This window comes from the organism of the source record quoted next, unplaced genomic scaffold (genome assembly GCF_019419815.1).
Source record: "Pyrus x bretschneideri cultivar Hongxiangsu unplaced genomic scaffold, Pyrus_bretschneideri_v1 Contig1, whole genome shotgun sequence".
Lineage (NCBI taxonomy): Eukaryota > Viridiplantae > Streptophyta > Magnoliopsida > Rosales > Rosaceae > Pyrus > Pyrus x bretschneideri.
In genome coordinates, this window is record NW_025999390.1 from 968,446 (window position 1) to 992,608 (window position 24,163).

General features: G+C 38.3%; 5 protein-coding genes and 1 pseudogene across 8 annotated transcripts; 3 read left to right on the top strand and 3 right to left on the bottom strand.

Moving 5' to 3' along the window:
• Positions 1–437: 437 nt before the first annotated feature.
• LOC103928407 (glucose-induced degradation protein 8-A homolog) lies at positions 438–3,005 on the bottom strand. Of its 4 annotated transcripts, none has more exons than XM_009337470.3 (7): positions 2,771–3,005; positions 2,433–2,574; positions 1,752–1,899; positions 1,604–1,679; positions 1,391–1,502; positions 1,139–1,230; positions 438–817 (listed from the first exon to the last, which is right to left on the bottom strand). In XM_009337470.3, the coding sequence occupies exons 1-7, from the start codon at positions 2,801–2,803 to the stop codon at positions 773–775; spliced, it is 648 nt and encodes a 215-aa protein (XP_009335745.1). In that variant the 5' UTR covers positions 2,804–3,005; the 3' UTR covers positions 438–772. The 4 variants fall into 4 exon arrangements, with proteins under 4 accessions (XP_009335745.1, XP_009335737.1, XP_009335728.1 ...); XM_009337462.3 differs by having other exon boundaries at positions 1,604–1,682; XM_009337453.3 differs by having other exon boundaries at positions 2,433–2,577.
• A 1,843-nt stretch (positions 3,006–4,848) lies between these two features.
• On the bottom strand, positions 4,849–5,894 carry LOC103928397 (lon protease 2). The gene is given in 2 exon segments (XM_009337436.3): positions 4,849–5,025; positions 5,027–5,894. Coding segments are annotated over 2 exon segments (846 nt in total). The 5' UTR covers positions 5,837–5,894; the 3' UTR covers positions 4,849–4,989.
• A 1,480-nt stretch (positions 5,895–7,374) lies between these two features.
• On the top strand, positions 7,375–8,528 carry LOC103928381 (thioredoxin H1-like). Its single transcript, XM_009337418.3, has 2 exons — positions 7,375–7,545; positions 8,050–8,528. Exons 1-2 carry the CDS (start codon positions 7,462–7,464, stop codon positions 8,329–8,331), a joined length of 366 nt encoding a protein of 121 aa, XP_009335693.1. The 5' UTR covers positions 7,375–7,461; the 3' UTR covers positions 8,332–8,528.
• Positions 8,529–10,285: 1,757 nt separating this feature from the next.
• Positions 10,286–11,723, top strand: LOC103928372 (annotated as a pseudogene).
• Positions 11,724–11,739: 16 nt separating this feature from the next.
• LOC103928364 (beta-galactosidase 5) lies at positions 11,740–16,845 on the bottom strand. Its single transcript, XM_009337397.3, is given in 19 exon segments — positions 11,740–12,272; positions 12,359–12,898; positions 12,981–13,094; positions 13,194–13,304; positions 13,421–13,530; positions 13,615–13,718; positions 13,802–13,980; positions 14,078–14,239; positions 14,339–14,457; positions 14,563–14,650; positions 14,741–14,846; positions 14,928–15,016; positions 15,134–15,277; positions 15,394–15,486; positions 15,717–15,783; positions 16,003–16,115; positions 16,199–16,275; positions 16,278–16,293; positions 16,565–16,845. Coding segments are annotated over 19 exon segments (2,556 nt in total). The 5' UTR covers positions 16,742–16,845; the 3' UTR covers positions 11,740–12,125.
• A 4,733-nt stretch (positions 16,846–21,578) lies between these two features.
• On the top strand, positions 21,579–24,125 carry LOC125477504 (jacalin-related lectin 3-like; the record flags this gene model as incomplete). The annotated part of the gene is given in 6 exon segments (XM_048584657.1): positions 21,579–21,800; positions 21,899–22,390; positions 22,482–22,709; positions 22,819–22,878; positions 22,881–23,285; positions 23,371–24,125. Coding segments are annotated over 6 exon segments (1,695 nt in total), but the record flags the coding sequence as incomplete, so codon positions are not given.
• Positions 24,126–24,163: the final 38 nt, after the last annotated feature.

Genomic DNA, 24,163 nt, shown 5'->3' on the forward strand with positions numbered 1-24,163 from the left:
TGGTATTTCAAAGCCCAAATAAATGGCGCGACTATTCTTTTGCAACTTTTTAACTTTTAAGCCCAAATAGATGCATTCCACTTTCAATTGGTTATGAGTTTCCCAATTTTCGACACGTGTTTGTTACTCTATACTACGATTTAGTGACTTTTTCTTTTACTTATATATAAGAGATCTGAGATTAAAATCTTTTGACGTTTTCTACACATATTAAATTTTCATTTAGCATTGTGGTCTGGAGACATTTTCTTCACTTATAAGATCTTAAATTTGAATTCCTAAAATGACGAGTTCGATAATAATGATATATATCATCATCGCTAACGGAAAAATGTGACAAATTTGACGAATAAAGCAATCGAAATAAGAAGATTAATTCATGTGGCTTTAGGGTTAAACCTCGAATCAATTTGAACCCAATAATCAAACAACTTCACTCGAGGAAGAGCTAACTGGATTTTACAAGTGCTCTACTCAAAATCTGACATTGTAATTTACAGATAGATTACACAAGTTTGCAAGTCTTAAAATAAACACCATAACATATGCAAGCCTTGCATTAATGCCTAAGCGAAAACCAATTGGCACATACCCCATCCGAGTTTTCTACGTTCATCCCCTTCGATTACTACTTTCTATACATGAAATAATGTATGACACCAAATCCACATGCGCCGACGTGGTCGGAAGCAAACTAGGCAAACTGTAGTATATGAGAATTCAACAACCGCCAATCATCCCCATCCGGTGCTGCTCCAAAAGTTTCATCCATTTAGCTTCTAAGAAAATCATTCAGAGAAAATGGGGGGTTCCCATTCTGCAAAACCACGTAGTAAGAGAGTGAGTAACGCAATCTTGCAACGCGCTACACATTTCACTTATCCTAGCAACTAATTAGTTGTTCATCCTTAGTATGTGCATATTGCTTTAACACGGATGTTTTTAGACCTCTGCAATCCCAACAAGAATATAGCACTTGGATATAGACCAAATAATCTAGTCAGTTTTTAAAATTTTGGGATAAGCATTAAATTCTGCAAAGCTAATGAAATTCCGATAGTGAAAATCGGGATTGAATTTACCCAAATTCAGCCTCGAGAACTGACACAAAAATAAAAATTAACTAACTGCATGTTACCTTGGCATTATCTTCACTCATGCATTGTCTAACTACAGTGGTCTGTTGTATTAGCCTTTCCATTGCAGAATAATTGGGCAGGTTTGAATGCTCTGAGCCATGCAACACAATAAAACAAGACATTAATGACTGTTTCAAAGACATTTATAATCAAAGAAAATAGGTATACGAGATAGGCACGGTACAGTTATCTCTGCAAAGAATCGAAACATATATGATACACAGAAGTAAGGAGAAATTTGGGAAACAAACCAAGAACTGCTCGATTCAAACTATCTGCAACTTGCTGCCGATACTCAAAGCTAAGCAAATGAAACATAGGAGACTTCTCCGGTTCTTTATAAGCCAGCAGAGCCATGAAGTCCTGAAGCAATACCAAACTTTGAGTTTCATACCAACATGAATAAACATACACAAAACATAAGCATATACTTATAAAGGAATATTTAGGAGTTTGAAGCATACTTCAAGCTTTGTGACGTATTTTTCCACCTTCCCAAAGGGGGTCAACTTGTTCTGGGCAAATTCCAAAGCTTCTGTGCTGCTAAAGAAATAAAGAATTAAAATAGCACGATGGGCACAACTAACAAGGTGTCATTGTAATTTTGCTCACCATTTTTTAGCGCAAACAAGTTCAACAAAGTGCAGGCTCAGAAGGTCAAAATGCAAGTCTTTGTTTTTCTCCACTAAGTCAGGTGCCAACTCTTCCGTCAGTTCAATTGCCTTAAGAGCTTCCCCTTCCACTGCACATTGAAAAATCCCTGAAGACAACAAAACATACATTTGGCATCGTCACTGATCAACCACTCCAATATTATCCCCAATAGCAATACAACAGCTTTCAACATGAAGGGTCCCTTTGTAAAAAATCTTGGTTCTCCGGATTCCCGGGTGGTCTGCGTGTTTTAACCTTTAGATCTTGATTTTTGTATTTTCAAACAAAGATCTTACGATTAAAACACCCGGAGCACCGGATAAGCCAGAGTACCTTAGAAAGTCCCTCCATTTGGAGCTGCTTCTGTAAGAATCACTCCTGCTTATAGTACTTTTGCTGTACTTTTATGTATTATAAACACGTTCAAACTTCTAGGCTTCTTAAAGAAGCTTCTCTAGAAAACGCTTTTGTAACCCAAAATCACTTTTTAAGTTCTTCTAACGACAATAATCAAAAGCGCTTTTAGTTGGTAGTACATGCTTTTGGAATCCTAAAAACCAATCCCCAACAGCCCGAACCATTCGATACAATGTGTTCAATCATTATATGATAGTAAAGTCGACATCATTGCAAACCTACTATTTCTTTTCTCCATATCCTCAACGCAGTCGGCAGGCTGCTTCGTCCCCGTCGAAGCAACAAACGACTCCACAGTTTCTTTATAGCAGTTATGCACAAGGTATGACAGAACAATATTGTGGATATCATTGTCATTGATAGCCTGCTAATAAAACATCAAATTAAAATCAATGAAATGCAGCAAGCCCTAATTACAAAATCAACGAGTCAATGGCTAAAATCAATGAAATTGAGCACTAATTAGATAATTATTGTACAATCCCAGGGATTTGAAGTGAAATAAGGTTGTGGAAATTGCAGTAATTGGAGAAAATAAGAACAGAAAACTGGAAACTTACAACTTGATTGAAGTGACGAGGATCGACGTCCATGATTCGCCGCGTTCTGAAATCCTACAGTGCGGAATGAGGCTGAGGAACGGAGGCGGGTGCGAATGAGGAACAGAGACGGTCCGACACGACGAACGATTGTACGTATCGGCTGGCGAATCCGAGTCAGTTCGAGTCACTGGAGATAGTGATCCGATCTCTATCTATAGTATTCACCGTGTCGTTAGGTTCTTGTACAGGTGCCTTTACGTGTCTTCTTTAAAATGTGGGGAAAGCTTGTGTCGATCAGCCAATAATTGATGCCACGTCGTCGTTTAATTGCACTCACAAATAGAGAGAACGGTTCTAATTAAGCAAGAGTAATGCTATTCAGTATTCATATTATATTTCTGTACTGCATTTTCATGCCATATTAGGTAATATTTGATGTGGACAGCCACAACAATTAAATTAATCAGATTTTAAAATTTAATTCATTATTTAATAAACTAATAATTAAAAAAAACTAGTTAATTAAATGATAATTATGGTATACGAGGAGTTTTTCTCCTTCCTCTCATTGGGTTTTGCAAATTTTTCAAATAATATGGTTGTCCACATCAGATGTCACCTAAGATGGTATAGAAATATGGTATAAAAACTTGGTATGAATAGCATTACTCACTAAGTAATCGAAAAGAGTAATGATTGAGAGACTAAAGTTGTAGATTAATTTTTGAAAACTAAAGAACATAAAAGTTGATAATTAATTTGTTACTTAAGTTGCCCAATCGAAAAATATCACTATTATGAACTATAAAAAGTATAAACAATATTTTTATCATCAATAACATGTGATTTATTTTGTTGGTAATAGTTTTTTTTTTATTTATTTATTGTGGGTTCAGAACTCTATACTTAAATGTAAAGGTGAGTACTCTTAATAAATACAACCAGAAGCATTTGTCCATATTAAATGGTCTAATATAAATCTACACAACAACAACAAAGTCTTGTATCATTAAGAATTCAACTATATAAATACTAAAACACCGTTATACTCGATTTTGCACAATTTTCCTTTAGCTCCAAGTAATCGAAAAATATCAATACTATAAACTATAAAGTATAAACAATATTTCCATCATCAATAACATGTGATTTGTTTTGTTGGTAATAGCTTTTTTTATTTTTTATTGTGGGATCGGAACTCGATATCTAAGCAAAAAAATGAGTATTGTTGGTCGACCGAGATACTAGCATTATGCATTTTCTCTTCGACAACAAAAATATTTTATTCCCCTCTAAGTGGGTCAGTTGTATGAATCTTTAAACGTCATTACGCTCAATTTTGTGTAAAGTATTATATTAACTTTAAGTACTCCATGTTTTTTTCTTAAAAGTCACTTTTCAAGTTTTCTAAGGTCTCCCTCTACTCATTTTGCATTGAATCATCCATCCCATAATCGCATTTTCTAATCAAAATATATGTAGATATTCAGTTTACATGTACAAACCAAACTTAGCCGATTTTCTCCCACCCTTAACCGATTTTTTCTATCTGTAAATAAGAGTAGAGGCCCTCCTTATCGTCGACAAAGTTCGTTGTATGCAAAAGGTGGGATAACAGTTGGTTTCATCGTTAATGCTTCGTATCCGACAATGACCGGGCAAAACCCTCCTCTTCCCCTCACCTCCGACCCCGGGCCCGACCAAATGTGACCTCTTTACGCACAGCGCAGCAGGGCAAACGTGCTGTTGTGCCAAGAGGTTTCTCGGCATATGGTTTGCTTGGAGATGCTGTGAGTTGAACTCCGCTGTTCGTTGCAAGGACGACAGCCACTGCTGCCCCCATGATCACCCCATCTGTGATACAGAAAGGGCGCTCTGCCTCGAGGTTTGTATGAATCTTTCCCCGTAATACATGGGAAAATGATTTCCTCACACTCATTACCATCATTGCTTAATTTTTCTGATTATTAATACGTGATTGTCAAATTGGGCACTCGTTCGAGATTGTCAAATTAGGCACTCGTTTGATAACCATTTCGTTTTAGAATTTCAAATTTGTTAACTGAGAAATGAATTTGGAGATCAAGACACATGGATCCCATATAAAGTTATGACGTATTTGCAAATTGAACTTCTAAATTAAGAATATATCTAAAAAATCTACAAAATGGGAAAATGCAACAGTGGTATACTTTGGGTGCAATTCCGATACCTCAATCCCAATTTCCGTTCAATTTTCACACCGACGGGAAGACGTCTTTGACGGCGGAGGCATGCCGTCAAGTAATTAAGTGTGTTCCTCAGCGTCTCCTTCTCTCTCTTCAACCGCGCCGCCGTGTCCTCCAATTCCAGCAACGCCTGCTGCTCTCTCGGCGCCCCTTCAAACGTGCTCCCAACAAAAAACGAAAATAGCGTCGGAAATAGGTTCCGCCGCAGGTCCTGCACATCCTTCTCCGGCTTCCCGCCCAACCGATTCGACAACCGAATCACATCCTTCATATGCGACTCGACCTCGTTCGCCAACGCTTCCAGGTCGTCCTCGCCGTCGCTCGACGGCCGGTCTTCAAGCCACTTGACCTCCGCCACCAGGTAGGGTTTGGTGCGGACGAGGTCGGTGATGCGAAACCGCTCCTGGCCCTTGCAGATGAGGAAGAACCGGTCGTCGACAAGGCGCTCGTGCTTGACGACCTCGCCGACGCAGCCGACGTCGGCGGTACCGGAGACGGTGTCGCTGTAAATTACGCCGAAGCGGAGATCAGACTGGAGGAGGGAGTGCATCATCATGCGGTAGCGGAACTCGAATATCTGGAGGGGGAGGATGGCGCCCGGGAAGAGGACGAGGGGCAAGGGGAAAATGGGGAGCTCGACGACGTCCCCTGATTTGGGCTGATTGGTGGGGTGGCGCTCAGAGAATGAGGAGGCTGTGCATTGGAGGGATCCGGGTCGTTGGCGGCGGCGGTGGAGGCGGGGGGAGAGGATATTAGGGTTAGGGTTTAAGCGGGAGGGGAGGGGATTGGGGTTGAAGGTGGGTTTATGGGGGAGGGAGGAGGAGGAAGAGGAGGGGATGAGCTGAGGGAGAGCCATTGGAGCGGCGTTGGGATGAGGAGGAGAGGGAAAGCGAGTTAGAAGGCCATGTTTGTGGAGGGAAGAGAGCGAGAGTAAGAGTGACCAGTTCTTTCTGTTTTTCTGTTTCTCTCCCTCTAAATTTTGAGAAAAAGTGGCAAAATCTGGTGGTTTTAAGGAGGCGAAAGGAGATGTGGATAATATGGAGATAGAAAGGGCAAAAATGTCAGTCAACTTAGCAAATACCCATTTGGTCTATCATTTGGTAAGAATGAAATACATGTAACGAGTTTATAGTTATGATTCGTTATGCTTTTTAAATGATTGAAAAGGTTTCATAGAAAATAATATTGGATTTTAAAAGCATTATGTATTTTTGTAGGAAATATTTTAATGTTTTTTTAAGATCACTCGCATTTTACAAAAAATTAGATTAAAAAACATATTCATAAAAAACACTTTGAATTATTTTAAAAATATTTCAAATGAGTCTTATATTCTTTTCGTCACATAATAATATTATTAAAGTAAAACATCTTGGTGATAATAAACTCATGTAATGTAATTTGTTCTTATCATTTGGTAGATGGCAAAGGATTTGGAAATATGGGGAGTGTTTGGATGTGGTTTTAGATTTTCCCACGTGGAAGTTGGGCCGATGATTTCTATGGTTTGGGTTGGTCTATCATTTTCATTCAACACACAAAAATCTTCAAACACCATTTTTATTTGTCTTCATTTTCATCCAATAGCGTGGATGTTGTTAGGATAATGATTTTGCCAACTCTCATTTTCCAATCTTCTTTTGTTGTTGTTTCTTAATTCTCTATTAATTTCTTCTTTCACCGGTTAAAAAAAAAATACAAAAAGAACTAAAAAGAAGAAAATGAAGGGCATAAACTCTATTAATATTCAAAATAAACAAAATGCCGCTATTGTTTAATTCTATTTATTTATGTTGAAGTTTATCGACCTTTAAGAAGTTAATTTACAAAATATAATTATAAATTTAGTTTTTCTAACAGTTATCTATCAACATGGTTGGCTTGGCTCCATTGCCTAAACGGCAAAAATGACGTTTTTCTAACAATTATCTATTAACATGGTTGGCTTGGGCCCATTGCCTAAATGGCAAAAACGACGTATTTCGTGGAAGGTGGAAGAAAAGAATATTACTAGTTTGAAATGTGAATTTGAAGATAATAAATTAGTAAAATATGTTTTTTTAGCAAACAATAAAATAATCATTAACACTAAATTCATCTAAATTAGAAAGAGAAGAGATTCAGAGCTACAAATTACTTGCTGTTAATGAAAAAAGATTGAGAAATGCCTCGTTTAAATCACTCAAGGCGGCGAGCCCCATCTACAACCGCGTGGAGTATATTCCTATTTGGACCTCTGTCCAGGTTCATTTGGACGACATAATACATTACGTCACTGCGTATGCTACAGAGACCACCACGTACGCCGTTCACATTATGCCATTTCCGCAATTAAATCGAAAAATTAACCCTTTTGGTTAAGATCGGCAGCCTCTATATATACGCGGAGCCCCCACACCCATATTCCCAAATATCGCAAAGAAAATCGTGCTCTGAAAATCCAAGATTTATTGAAAGAAAGCGAAGAAGAAGAAGAAGAAAATGGCGGAAGAAAAAGTGATCGCCTGCCACTCTGTCGCCGCCTGGACCGAGCACCTCGAGAAGAGCAATGTCGACAAGAAACTGGTTTTTTTCTTTCTTCTCACAGACTTCATTTTTTTTTCAATTTGCATTCTTTCTTGAATAAGTTAAATTAAAATTTTAATTTTGTGTTGTATTTTGCGATCAGATTTTTTGTATTTTCTTGTTGGAATTTTAGGGCAATTTTTTTAAAGAAAATGCTAGCTTTTGTCCCTGAACTTTTGTCTAATTGGAGATTTAGTCTGAATTTCATTTGGCTTGTATATTGCTTAACCAATTTGATATGTAAATTTGGTGCCTGCTGTAAAAGCTGGTGGTTGGTTTGGTCGATTTTGGGTCCCGTGTTGACCTGTTTGCAGGAAAATATATGATAAAAACTTCTCGTCTTGTCGCCAAGTTTTTAGCCGTGTTGGGTTCGAATGTATGCAATTATTTTCTCAGCTTTTCATGATTGATTGCTTTAAGCGACCGCGTATGAGGTTGATTTCATGTTTTCTGTATACAATGTTTAGCGAATTAAGATCACTAATTTGGGCTATATTTCAATAGATTGTGGTCGACTTCACGGCTACATGGTGTGGACCTTGCCGGTTCATTGCACCCATCTTCGCGGAGTTGGCTAGGAAGAACCCGGAAGTGACATTCCTAAAGGTGGACGTGGATGAGCTGAAGACTGTTACCGAGGAGTGGGGCGTGGAGGCAATGCCGACCTTCTTGTTCCTCAAGGAAGGAAAGGTTGTTGACAAGGTTGTGGGTGCTAAGAAAGAAGAGTTACAGCTCAAAGTTGTGAAGCATGCCGCTCCAGCTGATGTCGCAACTGCTTCTGCTTAGGCTTTTCGCACTCACTTTCGAGAATATGAACCTCCTACTTTGTTTTACTAGTTGTTTATAACTTTTATGGGTTCCTGAAGACATGAATGTTTTATATATATATATATATATATATATATATATGATTACATGTACCTATATGATGCCTTGAATCTACTATCTATGAATAAGAATTTCAATGATAAGATGTTATGATATATTTCAGGGTAAATTAGACAGAATTACTTCAACTATTGGATCATTAATTGTTTCATACATCGTCTTTAAAAAGTTTCAATGTCATACCGTATCTTCGAATTTGTTGCAATATCATATCTTCCGTCAGTTGTCTATAAATTCCTTTGTTAAATGCTGACGTGACACACTTTTTATTAAAAAAAACTAATAAAATATTATTAAAAACTAAAAAAAATCGTTTAATATTTTTTAAATATTAAAATAATAATTAATTAAAGAAAAGTTATTTATTAAAAAAATATTATAATAATAATAAATAAATAAATAACTTCAAACCCCCCCCCCCTTCCCCCCAAAAAACACACAAAGCCCTGCAACCCAGAAAGAAAGAAAGAAAGAAGAACAAGAAAAAGGAAAAAAAAAAACCCCATATTCATCTTCCCCGACCCCCTTTCCCTGGAACCCACCCCTTTCTTCCTCCTCCTGTCTTCCCCTTCCCTCCTCCGCACCCACCCTCACACCCACTACCTGCAACCCAGATAAAAAAAAAAAAACCATCTTCATCTTTCCCATCCCCCTTTCCTTGCAACCCAAATCCCGTCTTCTACCGATTCAGCAGGTGGAGAAATTGGGCAAAAAGAAAATGGGGGGAATGAGTGTGGATTTAAGGAGTGGGGTGTGTAGAGGAGGGAAGAGGGTGGGTGCAGAGGAGGAGGGAAGGGGAAGACAAGAGGGGGAAGAAAGGGGTGGGTTGTAGGGAAGGGGGGCCAGGGAAGATGAAGATGGACATTTTTTTTTTTTTTTTTCTCTTCTTCTTCTTCTTTTTCTTTCTTTCTGGGTTGCAGGGGGTAGGGGGAAGACAAACTTGGGGGTTTTTTTTTTTAATTAATTCTTATTTTAATATTTAAAATTATTAAACGATTTTTTTTAGTTTTTAATAATATTTTATTAGTTTTTTAATAGAAAGTGTGCCACGTCAGCATTTAACAAAGGAATTGACAGATAACTGACGGAAGGTATGACATTGCAACAAATTTGAAGATACGGTATGATATTGAAAATTTTTAAATACAAGGTATGAAACTGTTAATGATCCAATAGTTGAGGTAATTCTGTGTAATTTACCCTATATTTCATGCCAATTGGAATTGAGTTATCGCGAGACATGAAATATTAAGTAATGTTTGTATATCTTTATTCTTTCTAGATTAGTTTTTAATGATATTTGAAGTAAAAATAGCAAATTCTTTATTCAAAATATCAATGTACAAAGAGTCGAGGTCAGAGAACCTTAGGGTCCCATTTTGAAGGCTCACCTAAGGCCCCTAAATTCTCAAGACTGGTCATGTCTTACCATTTATTCATACCATCTCTCTTATGAAAATAAGATCGACATGCGCGCTAGTGTACTCTATTTTTATTAAAGCATTGACACAAATAGTGTAAAACTACCTTGAAGAAAATATATGTTGGGCTTTAATCAATTTATGGAGGTGAGCCCCATCTACAACCGCGAGGAATGTATCCCATTTGGGCCTCGTCCAGGTTCATTCGGCCAGACCTGCCCTCACTACATGACAAAATACATTACGTCACTACGGATGGTATGCGCGCGCGTACACCGTTACCAGCACAAACGTTATTCAAACATAATGGCATTACTGCAATTAAATCAATTATTAAGCCCTTTTAGTTAAGATCGGCATCCCGCCATATATATAAATATATATATGTATATATATATATATAGTATATATATATATATATATATACACGCGGAGGCCCGATCTCGTTCCCAAATCATCGCAAAAGAAAAATGGAGCTCGGAACAACTTTAGATTTATGGAAAGAAAGCGGAGAAGAAGAAAATGGCGGAGGAAAAAGTGATCGCCTGCCACTCAGTCGCCGCCTGGACCGAGCACCTCGAGAAGAGCCACGTCGACAAGAAACTGGTATTTTTTTCTTCTCACGCACTTCATTCTTTTCCCTTTTGCATTTTTTGTCGAATAAAGTTTAATTTTAGTATTCTGCTGTTTTGTGATGTATTATTGAATGATTGTAATTTGTGATCAAATTTTTTTACTTTCTTGTTCGCCGTATTGGATTTGTGGCTAGAATTTTAGTGCAAAATTTTAAAAGAAAAAATTGTAGCTTTGGGGCCTAAACTTTGGTCTAATTGAAGATTTGGTCCTTGGATGATAGAGGTGGCAAATCAATTTATTGGGTTGTTAACGGGCACCGATAAGAATCATTAACAACCCAATAGGTTGATTCGCCACTTCTACAGTTCTATTGGATGGTACTGGTCCTTAAAGTTTAGTCTAACCAAAGCACCATTGCTCCAATTCGACTAAAGATGATGGACCAATTCTCCTATTTTCTCTTTTCCAATTCATGCACAAGAATCATGAATGGGGTGTATGGCAGATTACCGTTGGAATTTTGCTACGTATGGCTTGTACATTGCTTAACCGATTAGATATGTAAATTTGGTGCCTTTTGTAACAGCTGGTGGTTGATGTGGTCGATTTTGTGTCCTGGATTGCCCTGTTTGCAAGGAAATATATGATGCAAACTTCTCGTATTGTCGACGAGTTTTAGCCATGTTGGGTTCGAATGTATACGATTATTCTCTCAGTGATTCCTCTGTGGAGAATGAAAATGTCATCTTTTCGTGATTGATTGCTTTAAGCGACCGTGGTTGATTTCATGTAATCTTTATTTAATGTTTAGCGAAGTAAGTTCACTAATTTGGTCTATATTTCAATAGATCGTGGTCGACTTCACAGCTCGATGGTGTGGACCTTGCCGGTTCATTGCACCCATATTCGCGGAGTTGGCTAGGAAGAGCCCGGAAGTGACATTCCTAAAGGTGGGACGTGGATGAGCTGAAGACTGTTACGGAGGAGTGGGGCGTGGAGGCAATGCCGACCTTCTTGTTCCTCAAGGAAGGCAAGGTAGTTGACAAGGTTGTGGGTGCTAAGAAAGAAGAGTTACAGCTCAAAGTTGTGAAGCATGCCTCTCCAGCTGATGTCGCAACTGCTTCTGCCTAACTTTCGCACTCTCTTTCGAGAATATGAACCTCCTACCGTTCTTCACTAGTTGTTTATAACTTTTATGGGTTTCTGAAGACATGAATGTTTTATATATATGACTACTTGTACCCATATGATGCCTCATGGCTGCTATCTATGAATGCTTTTAATTCAATTGAATTGAGATTTCGCGACGAATTGGAAACTTTCGTATTTGCATTGACATAATTTCGAATTCTTGTTAAGTGTCGGGATTGCCCATATACTGGGGAATGGGGGAGCCATAAACCAAACTAAAGGCAAAAGCACTTGCCTGTACCTAACAAACTACTTAAAGGCAAAAGCACTTCTGTACCTAACAAACTACTTAAAGGCAAAAGCACTTGCCTGTACTTGAACAACAAACTACTTAAGGCAAAAGCAAAAGCACTTCGCCTGTACTAGCAAACTACTGTGCCCTATCAAATTGTGAAACCAAACACCTTAATGCCTTTATCTGTCTTGATTCTTTTGCTTCATAGCTTGCATGGTGTGCATATTCTGTTATCTGTGTTTTGAAGTTTTTCTCCTCGTGCGATGTCTTCATCTCCTTGAATTGGGTTGATTGGTTGTAATTTCCGTCGAACAAACAGCTTCAACTGATAGCCGTTTGAGTACATTCGGACATGGATCTGTCTTGAAAATGCTATTGGTTACAGCAACCGAGCAACTCTCGCGGCTGATACAATTCTGCAAGACATGTTAAGTTGTGAACAGATTATGTGGAAGGACAAGAAAATATAAGAACAGGAAAGATTATGGAGAGGGGGTAATGCCTTCTCCACCACGGCGTGTGAGTTTGTCGCGTGACACGTTCCTTGCTGGAAACTCCCACAAGTTCCAGTAGGAGTTCCGAAACTTGCAAACTTAATGCTCGAGATAGACTGCCCCGGTGCACACTGCAGATGAACCTGTGCTTGGTGAAGCGTTTTAGAATTTTCATTGCCCTCAACATCAAAATTTTCGACATTTGGGTGGTTCTCATGTAAGTCACCACAAACACCGGTCACTGATCTTTTCACAAGGGTAATCTTCGATGGATCTCCGCCTAGTTCCTCAAACACTACCACCAAATTTTGCGTCGGCTTTAACCATGAACGAGGAACATGATACCATTGTTGAGTTGGTTGGCCACAGCCAAGTTGACATTCCGTGGGACGGAATGTCCCAATGTAACTGCACGAACTGCAGTCACCTTTGGCATAAGCCATCCAGTATCTACCGATGCTCTGCCCATTGATCCATACTTGTCCCTTTCCCATGCTACTCATGTCCAACGCCAATGGCTCATTTCCTCCGGGTGCATTGAAATAAGCCTGCACAATCCAAGACAACGTTTAATTTAGCTTCCAAAGCTTACTGCCTGACTAGTTTTCATCACTATCTCAAAATCCTTACCTTGTACCATTTCAACATCTGCTTGGCTTGGGTAGCTAGTGACCCCCGGATCCAATCAACTGATGAGGCTCCGTTTAGAGAGACTAAATTCATTTCTTCTCCCTTAAGGCCGACCTGTTTGAAAGATTTTACTATGAGATTCAAACCTCAGCGAAAAGTAGAGAGGGTGAGAGTAACAAGTAACAGAGATGTATTTTTGGGAGGTTGTCTGACCTTGTAGAACCACTTCTGCGACGTTAAGTCTTTCTTTCCGTGGCCAAGACCATCCAGAAAAACCGGACCTTGGATTCCTGTTTTCCATGACTCATAATGCAACCCAACATTCTTCAACACCGAAACAAAATGTTTATCAGTAACCAAGTTCATTAACGGGCATCATCATTGAGTTTACGTGCACAATTTTACATTCGGAGTCAATGAGCTATGAGTAAGGCACTAACTGGTAATCCAACAGCTATGCTGAGCAGTGCAATTCTGTTTATTCCAGCACGGAGGTTGACTGGTTCAGCAAATGTGAATTGCCTCTGCTCCCTAGTTCCAAACGCCGAACCTATAAAAAATTATGATTATGTTTTTGTTCTAGTCAAGAGTAAATTCCTGCTCGCTGTCAGAAAACAAAAATTTCACAGCATACCTGAATACTGTCCGTTGACGAAGACATGGAGGGCATGACCAGCTGACTGCACAGTAAGAGTAGGCTTTTTTCCTCTGCCGAGGTCTGATGAACTGATGTCAACACTGAATAGCATGCAAACCGAGATGTCAAGTATGACGTAGATTAAGAAACAATTTTTGAAAGAAAGGATTGTAAGGCTGCTCACTTCGTCATGTACCACAGATAGTCACTAGTATCTCTAGTAACATTTATCTGCTCTAGAAGTCCAACAGCCGGTATGCTTGACCCATCGTTTAGAGAAGAGATATCTTCATCGTAAGTCTGCCATGAAAACAACGGACTGTTCGTCGGGATCATCTGCACGTGTGACGTTTGAACTCCCACCTTGATGAAAAGCCAGTTGTATCAATAACTTGAGATACAGAGATACAAATTTATGAATAAAAGGACTTGCAATACGAGCGCCAACATCTTTACTTACCTTTGCGGTGTTGAATACTTCATTCCTGCAATCAGGAAGGATGCTAACAGACCAAGGAGGCAAATCATAGTGCAAGTTATTGAAAGTCACTCTTGCTCCTGTTGAATGGAAGTTTGAGAGAAACGCTGCGCATCTATTTGGTCCTGAATTGAATACATAAGCCTGGAAGATAACCGAGACATGAACAGATTTTTCCGTAAGGTTGATAATGTAGCAGAGATCGTCCAATTGAAGAAATTATGTGCATTCAAGAAGCCAAACCTGATGATAGGTTCCTAGTGAAGTGACGGTAGGCTCTGAAGAGAGTAAAGAATGTTCACATAGCCTGATAGCCTTGTGAAGCTCCTTCAGATGACCATATTTAGGTTCTCTGATCAAACCTAAAAACAGTTGAGGGGTGATGTAAGAGCTCAAGACGGAAATCGAAATTCACTGTATTTTGAATTTTCATCGAAAATGTTTAGACTTTCATGCTAAATTTGTACCATATTCATCAATGGGAGCATCATAGTCGTAACTGGTTGTAATGAAGGGGCCTCCAGCTGTTCGTCCAAAGTTTGTTCCTCCATGATACTGTCATAAACCACAAATGGCGAAACTCAAATTTTGAGCCGGCACATATTAGTCTTTTAAAACTTGGAACTGACGGACAAGGAAACTAACCATGTAGTAATTCACATATGAGCCACCCTTCTGTATGAATCGACCAACTGCGAATGCTAAATCTTGGACAGGTCGATGGTGAATTGTGCCACCAAATTCTGTAAACCTAATAACATTTTGTTGCATTGAATTAGAAGAATGAACGTGAATACAGCCAAATTCCGACCATGGGTTAAGATCGTCTTACCAGCCGCTCCAAGCTTCCGTCCACATGGCAGGCTTGTAAGGTTTGTTGGGAGTGAATCCATCACAGTAAAAACCGTTGCATGCATTTATCTGCAACCAAGACATAATCAGTACAATAACATTGAGCGAGGACTATAGGTATCAGGGTTATCCAATCCACTCCAGTCCTAGCACACCTAGAAAACCGAAGAGAACAAGATGGCTAACCATAGGGTCTGGGGCATCGTCTTCCTTGCACATCACCCATGGGACTCCGGTATCCAATCCAACCGCCATTTGAGCAGCCCAGTTAATGTAGTTATGGCCAGCAGCTCCCAATGCCTTGCTCTCCGGTCCATACTCATTCTCAATCTGCACCACACAAAGTTCAAACATTGAATCGAACAAGTTCATCAATGAATTCAAACATTTCGATAAAATGTACTCGAATTCCAGCGGATCAAATTGACCAAAACTGAATACATTACCTGGGAAAGGATGATGGGACCACCTTGTGATGCAAATAGCTTCTCATCTTTCATCATCTGGACAATCTTCTGGGTGAACCCTTGCATTGCCATCTTCAACCAAAAAACAAAACAAAGAATGAAGTTTCAAAGTTTTTTCATTTTACAAAGCAATATTCTAAACTACTGTAGAATCTACAGAAGGGGACGACGAGCACATTGCTTTAACCAACTGACCTAACCCGCGTCTGCTAGATCCATGAGCTCTACAGTTAATCCTCTAATTTCATCACATTCTAACAAAATTTAGAGCTTTCAGTAGAAATTTTCAGGAAGAAAAATACCTTAAATGGCCCATTATCTGTCCTGAAACTGATGCCGGGTACATATTTCAGCCAAACAGGAAATCCTCTGCACAAAATGGAGTCAAACTTTAAGCACCCAAGTTTCAGATAACAAAATAAATGAATAAATAAATAAATATCAGAAAAACTAAAATAAATAAATACTTCTGAAATTTGAAGCATTTACTCCTCACTGTATCAGACACAGAACGCAGATATAAGTACAACTCTAGCAAAAAAATATAACAAAATAAATAAATAAATAATGAATGGGAAAGTACGGTACCCAAAATTCCACTCTGCACAAACATAAGGCCCAATGCGCAGATGAAGAAGGAGCCCTGCTTTCTCTACTGTCTTTATGAACCCTACTAGATCGTATCTCTCCTCAAAATAATACTGAGATACAAAATAAATAAAAATTCAAGAAACTTAAATAATTTTAAGTGAAAAATTAAACTAGTAGTAAAATTAAATAGTACATTGCCAGGAGAAGGTTCATGTCCGTTCCAGAAAACGTAGGTGTCGATAACATCCAAGCCTCCATCTTTTGCTTTTGTATGAGGCCTTCCCACATCTGCAGCAAAACCCAATTCATGATTTGTCCAACATACACAAAAAATATCACAAAAATCACGTTTTTATGATTTTGGGATGGTGAAACAACGGCAAGTGATTTCCGCATACGATATTTTTTGTCCATGCACAGTACTATATTCTTGAATTTTAATGAAATATTAAAAGAGAATCGAGCGAAAAATAAACAGTAGCGTGCATAATGAGAAAAAAACCATGCGGAAATCATTTTCAGACAAAAAAATGAGAGAGAGAGAGAGAGAGAGAGAGACTTCAGGGGTGCTTCTGGGATAATGAATGGATCCAGAAATGAGCAATCTTCTCTGGCCATTGATGAGAATGGCCTTCTTGTCGTAGGTGACGGTGGTGCAGTGGATGAGCTCAGAACCCAAGAACAATGCCATCGACAAGAACAAGACTAAGAGCTTGGAAACCGAGTGAGTTTCCATCTCTGAGAAGTGAGAATGTTGGAGGGAAATCTAGAAAATGTGTATATGGGTGTGTGGAAACTGGAAAGGTGAGAGAGAAGCTCTGAGTTTAAATTCTGAATTCTGGTCCATAAAACTCTGCAGTGACAGGATGACATTGACAGTTTAATTTTGGTGGGTTCCATAAAATTCTGGTCCATAAAACTCTGCAGTGGCAGGATAACATTGACAGTTTAATTTTACTGTGAGGTTTTGGTTTCGATTGTACTTAAATTAGCTGTGTGATTGTGACTTTTAACCACATTGTTAAATATTTGGTGGGTTCAGCTGGGAGGTGGAAAGTTGAGTTTAATTAGTAATTAATTAGTTAGTTACTAGAAATGATTTTATTTTGAATATGACAAAACACAAACATATATTATTAGTCTTTAAATCTCAGTAGTTGAGGTGGATTAGGCTCATGATGTAGCCACATACTTTTAAAATCATGTAAAAACAAAATCTCATGCTTTCTTTCCCATGCCCATATAATGCATTGTAACATTTGATTCAAAAAAATGTGGTGACCCTCTATAATCTCTTTTTAATTTTTGATCATCAGATTAAATGAATTGTAAAAAGATAAAAATATGTGAGTAGATACCACCGCCTTATGAACAGTCTTGTCTTGTAGTTGTTTGCTTTGCTAGCACCTACCCTACCCTACCAAAGCCACATCTCATCAATTATTTAACATATTATGTATGCTTGTGACTCCATGAGTAAGCAAAAGCCTTGTCTTCTATTCTATATGTCCCATGGGTTTACTTACTGCACCATGTGATCTATCTTTGTTTTCTTCTATATTTAATATGACATTATACAATACACTTCTCCTTCTACATTTTAAAACCCAAACCCAAACCTTTTTAAATCCAACTATGGTGGGTTGGTTGGATGGTCATGAACTTGAGAACAACTTATATAAAACGAATTTTTTGTTACTGTTGTTTCTCAATTTAATAATTATGTTTTACAAAAAGAAACTTAAACACAATAATGCAATAAAAATGGCTCATGTAAGTCTTTGCTCGTGAGCTAGAGAAGTCATGGTGTTTCACTAAACAAATCATGCGTCCTCTCTATTTCTTATCACGTAAAATTAAATTAATTATAACACGCGAATACATACATCCGCCGATTACCAACTATAGCTCGCGCACGTGCATATATGCACCATCGCATTTGAGATACTAATAATAATGTTTAGGTTGAGATAAACTCTGCACCATCTTACTTTCTACCTGTCTCCCACAGATATTAAAGGAGTATGATTCTCTCTCATTTTTTTTCCCTCTCTTTCTCTCTTCTCATATTTGAACGGTCACGGTTAAGCCACGTCAATATTTTATATTAATTTTTTATAACAAGAAAAGAAAAAAGAAAAAAAAAAAGAAAATGTAAGAGGAGAGGATGAAAGGGGATGAAAAGAAGAGGGGAGATAATCGTAGTCCGATATTAAAAGGGACCTGGCTTCTCTACCCTTCCAATTCCCATACACTATCAATCTATCATCCTCTCCTATTTGTGCGGTTACGATTAAGCCACATCAATATTTTTTGTCTTATTATTTTTATAAAAAAAATCAATATAAAATATTAACATGATATAAATATTATCGCATAAAATAAAAGGGGTTAGAAGTGTACGAGAAGAGAAGCGGGCGGACAGAGAAGCCGGATTCTATTAAAAGGGGAAAGAAAGGAGGTTGGATGCAGAAGAAGAAGACTGAGACAGCGGGCGGGGGCCACCAGTGCTGATCGAATTTTGCGAATTCTTTCCTTCTTTCTGCGACACTGGTCCACGCCTTTGACTCCTCACTCGCTTTTTTAAACCCTAACCATCATTTTTATTTATTTATTTATTTGTAATTTTAGGCAAACCTACTTAACTTCGGTTTCACTCTTTTGGGTTTCATTTAATATGGTCGTGATTATTGTTGGAATTTGGAAATTCCTAAAAAAAAAAATGTATAAAATGCTTTTCATATTTTAAATAGTAGAAACAATGATTCTCTCTTAGTTAGGCTATGAAAGGCATGTGGTGAATGTATATTTTTACTTGAATTACAAGTATTTTTTTTAAAATTATTATCATTAAGGAAATGGGAGTTTGAAATTATTACAATAACTTAGAGAAGAGGAAGTTCGAACCCGAACATATGGATGGAAACTCAACATTTTATAGGATATTGAACTATATACATTGAATTACAAGCATGAAATGTAAACATTTAGAGAAAATATTAAGAAGATTCTCTCAAAGTGAAATTCTCTATAGACTCTTTGTCATCTTATTTTTTAACGTCAATTCTCATACCAATATTTGTGCAAAAACATAAGTTGAGAAGGATCCATGAACTTTTAAGAGTCTATTTATCATTCTCAAACATTTATGAAAATGATGTGTGAACGATGTGGACTATACTATTTGATACAAGCGGTATTAAAGAGAGAGAATACATACACAAAACCTATGTGTGAATAAACGTTCATAATTAACCACTTGAGTTATAAATCTTTATCTTCTATATGGTAATCCATACTTTAGTCAACACGTTAATATAACCTTTTTGGCATGCGATTGTTATTTAAGTTTGATGATTATATAATGAGACCTTCTAATCAAACTAAACCATCATCATCATTTCATATCTTAAACAAAAAAAGTAGCACTTTGAAATTAACGCAGATCCAGCTGTCTACTCTAAGTCCAAAAAAGGACGAAAAAGCAGAAAATCAATGATTTATTAAAAAAAGAAGAAGAATAATGATAGAAATTAACTTAGAGAGTGGTGGGTCGCAATTTTTTTTATTGGAAATTAATGTTTTTTAAGAAGCGTGTAACGGGGCACCATTGACGCCCGTTTGTTTCCGGCCTGCACGTGAGTTGGTCCTGCGCGCTAGATCTCCGTTCCGTTTACGTCGGTGCGAATCGTTCAGCTGTACAAACAGGATCAAATCCCACTTCCATCGGCAGTCTAATTATTTTTCCCTTACACGTTTCTTTTTTTATTTAGTTCTCTTTTTTCAATATAGTTTAGTTAAAAAATTAAAAGGACTTTAATCTAAGAAAACACAGAGTGGTCATGTCAGAGTCATGATCACATAGGGTTACTAATACTATATAATTGATATCTCATAATTTTATTTTTTATATATAAATAAATATTATAACATGAGCGAATCGGTAAAATCATGTCACATTACTTTTGCGGGATACTCCTACCAATTTTCTCACTAAAAAGGTTACTATGGAAAGCCTAGGCCTCTGCGCACAAACTTTTTCCTGGGTTGTGTTTTTGTGACAGTTGAAAAAATAAAAAAGAGATCGCTGCTAGAGCACATCTCACAAAACATGAAAGGTCGTGAATTTTGGTCATATTTAGAATCGTGTTACTGGTATTTGGCATGAGAACTACCATAATTAGGCCATTCTATCAAAATTTCTCTACTCACGCATATCTTTTCCTGAGAGTACCCACTGAAAGAATAGAAAAGAGATCCTTAGTTTCCCGCAAAAGAATGAGACATCATGTATTTTAGTTCCCCTCGACTCATACTGAAAGAATGGGAAAGGAACCATTGGGCTACAATCGCCTCTCATGTTGAGGCTTAAAGCCCGAATTGGATATGGGCTGGAATAATTTATGATGGACTCCAAAATCGAGAATTAGGCCGGATTCATATACTTGTTCATTTGGGCTCAAATTTCTATGTCTGTTCAATCATATGGGCCGGCCCATATTTCAATAATTTGTTCTCAAGGATATAAATGTAATTACAACACCCTACCCACCACCTTTGAGCTTCCCCATCGCTTTCGCCCGCCGTGCTGTGGGTAGAGGACTCCGTCGTCGTTGTGGCAGTGTCTCATCTCTCATGCAGTGCCTTTTCCACCCTCCCCGTCGAACCCGATCCGATATCTACCACTTTCTGCTCTCTCTTTTTTTTTTTCTTCTCAGAAGGACAAAAGTTGACCAGACGAATTGTCCCGGGTCAAAAACAGAAACGAACGTGATGAAGAAGAGGATTCTGGGTATCTTCCTGTACCAGAAATCATAATCACCAGAAAAGAAGAACATTTCTGTCTGAATTCTGACGAAATAACTAATGATTGAGAAATGTCCCATCACGTTCACATAGTACGTGTCCCATCGACCACGTACGATGCGCCATGCATACAATGCTTTCCATATATTCCAAGAAATCGGAATAAAGCACTCTTTTGCGTCACGGCGTAATCCTTTCCTCCAATGCTCAGTGAGAAATTTACGTATGTTTTTTTCTTGAGGTCAGAACTCAGAAGTGAACAATTGTTTGGTTCGTTGTACTTTGACCCCATTAGCAACATAGTATAGAGAATAATTAGCTTCCTCCACACGTTTTGTAATATGTAGACATAAGGTATTGTCTTGATTCATTTACCCACGCACGCTTTGTTTTTGTATAAATACGTAGCTCAGCCATATCATTCTTCAGAATGCAGCATTCAAGTATTCAACTGCATTCATACACTCACAAGCTCTCACCTTCTCAATCTCCTTCATTTGATCACTAATCCAAAATGGTAAGTTGGTAACCATTTATTTTGAAAATATTTTACGTGTAGGAAGTTTGGTTTTTATCAAAAACGAACGCGTATTGATAGATGTGTCGATAACATGTAGGTAAGTTTTGTTGGGGTCACTAATATTGATGACATATTGGCAATCCGTCCCACAACTGGACTAATTTGTTTTGTGTGATTTATTGTATTTTGATTAGAACTTGAATTGCTGTTGTTTATGTATAACTGACTGGTTAGAGATGGACGTTAATTGTGGCAGAGTGCTGAGGGATCTGACAAGAAATCCATATCAGTTGGGCCGTGGGGAGGTCACAACGGGCTCATTTGGGATGACAGAGTTCGCTCAACTGTGAAGCAGCTGGTGATAGCTCATGGAGCTGCCATTGACTCTATCCAGATTGAATATGATGAGAGAGGAAGCTCAGTTTGGTCAGACAAGCATGGTGGAAATGGAGGCTGGAAAACTGACAAGGTTAGTTAATTAGTCCACATTTCTCCCACCCCCCAATTCCACTCGGTACGACATGCCCTAGTCAGACAGCCCCTAACAAATTTATTCTCCTGCTGCAGGTGAAGCTTGCTTCTCCAGAAGAATTTTTAACTTCAATCGAGGGATATTACGGTAAGATAAGCGAATGGGGACCGATCACAGTTCGATCTCTCACTTTCAAGAGCAACAAAAGAACTTATGGACCGTTTGGGGTCGAACAAGGAACCTATTTTTCACTCCAGGAGACAGCTTCGAATATTAAGATTGTTGGGTTCCATGGCATGTCTGGCCGGTATCTTGATTCAATAGGCGCTTACGTAAAGCCTATTGATCAGAATGAACAAAACCAACACGCGAAAACTCTGCTTCGGACACCGTTCAATTATCCGACTATTGGTACTGATCAGAACCTTGCTGGCTACTCACTAATCCAAAACTGTAACGTGCTTTTTGCTATAACGCCGAAGGATGACTCCACTACTAAACCAGCTGCAGTACCAGTACCCAAAAAGCTCTCAGGGCAGTTTTCTGATTCCGAAACAAGTGATGATGTAGGAACCAAACATAAGCTGGTAAGGAAAATTTCACCTTTTTCGTTAGGCTGTGGCCTTTTCGGGTTCAATTTGAAAATATGCCATCTTAACAAGTAGTTGTTTATTTCAGACGACGAATATTGAGAAGTTTCCCACAAAAGTTGAAGGGATGGTAGCGTATGGCCCCTTCGGAGGGACGGGTGGTGCAGCATTTGATGATGGAATTTATTCGGGGATTAGACAAATCAAGTTATCAAGAAACATCGGTGTTGTATACATAAAGGTTCAGTATGACCACAATGGTGAAGCTGTTTGGGGAGGCAGACATGGCGGGACTGGAGGATTTAAAAGTGACAAGGTGAAGAATTAGTACTTAATTAAGCTAGTCTTACAAATTGAGTACAATTTACTTCACACAATATATTATGCTGATGCTGATCCTATTTGCGTTGTACATGTATCTGCAGATAGTTTTTGATTACCCGAACGAGATCTTGACGCATATAACAGGAACATTTGCACCTACAAATTAAAGGTCATGCGGACTAGTGTTATCAAGTCCCTCACTTTCCACACCACGAAGAAGCAGCATGGGCCGTATGGAGAAGAACAAGGAGCCTGTTTCACAACCAAGCTTAAAGAAGGGAAAATCGTCGGAATTCATGGGAGGAATGGTCTGTTCTTAGATGCTCTTGGGGTCCATGCCATAGAAGGAAAGGTCCATATTGTAGAGACAAAGACACCAACTCTCACAAATACTCCTAATATTCCCGACGGTCACACTGACCACAAAAATAAGACACCAACTGTCACAAATACTCCTAATACTTTCACTGCAATGATCCCAAAGGAGCATGCAGGGGCAATTACTGAGATAGATAATCCTCACTGGACAAATAAACTACTAATGACAAACAGAGGAAAAGTCGAAGAGGTGGTTAAGTTTAATCCGATTCCGTTATAAGACAATTCGATATTGAGCATGTACTAACTATATTAGTAATTCTGTGTTTGGCCAGGTTGCTTATGGGGTGATAAAAGAACCAGCTCCGTGTGGACCGGGACCTTGGGGCGGAGATGGAGGTAGAGCATGGGATGATGGAGTGTTTTCCGGGATTAGTCAGATTCATTTGACAAGAGAAGCAGAAGGCATTTGCTCAGTGCAGATTGAGTATGATCGAAATGGTCAATTCATTTGGTCTGCTAAGCATGGAGGCAATGGAGGAACTTCCCCACATAGAGTACGAATGCTTTATCAACATCTTCATCAATTTGATTGTTTTTTTTTTTTTTTCGCGATATCATAAACAACTGTTATCTTAGAATCTACGGGGAAGGAGATTTGAACTTTGGTGCAAGTGGGCGGACATACAGCCCTGACTGACTGGCTTTCTACTTATCGTTTGCTTATCCCTCTTCAAGAAGTACTGATCATATGTCTCAAGCAATAATTGGAGTTCATAGAGCAGGGAAAATAAAATAGTTTTTGACTCGTGGTAACATTTGCTTATGTGGTTTAGTCGGTCTTGATTTTTATTTTATTTTATTGTTATATTTAAGTGAGTCGAACTTTGAACTATTTTAGTCGACTTATGGTGTTATTTGGTGGGATTCTAGACTCATCTCCCGTCCTCTTAATTAAAAATAAGAATGTGATCAATACATGGTGATTATTTTGTTGTTATTGACATGTGATATACTCAATTTTTATTATCTAATTAATTGATGTGGTATATTGTTTTTTAAGTTGCTCTTTCCTATTTTTCTATATTTTGATTTTGTACGCATTGACACCGTTGCATATGAAGAAAA

Bases quoted from the DNA above. Each gene is read 5' to 3' on its own strand.
- LOC103928407 (XM_009337445.3), bottom strand. From the start codon at position 2,803: ATGGACGTCGATCCTCGTCACTTCAATCAAGTT. The intron at 1,900-2,432 runs GTAGGTTTGCAA...TGTTGTCTTCAG, and splicing joins GGATATGGAGAAAAGAAATA to GGATTTTTCAATGTGCAGTG. The intron at 1,683-1,751 runs GTGAGCAAAATT...TTATTTCTTTAG, and splicing joins CTTGTTTGCGCTAAAAAATG to CAGCACAGAAGCTTTGGAAT.
- LOC103928381 (XM_009337418.3), top strand. From the start codon at position 7,462: ATGGCGGAAGAAAAAGTGATCGCCTGCCACTCTGTCGCCGCCTGGACC. The intron at 7,546-8,049 runs GTTTTTTTCTTT...ATATTTCAATAG, and splicing joins GCAATGTCGACAAGAAACTG to ATTGTGGTCGACTTCACGGC.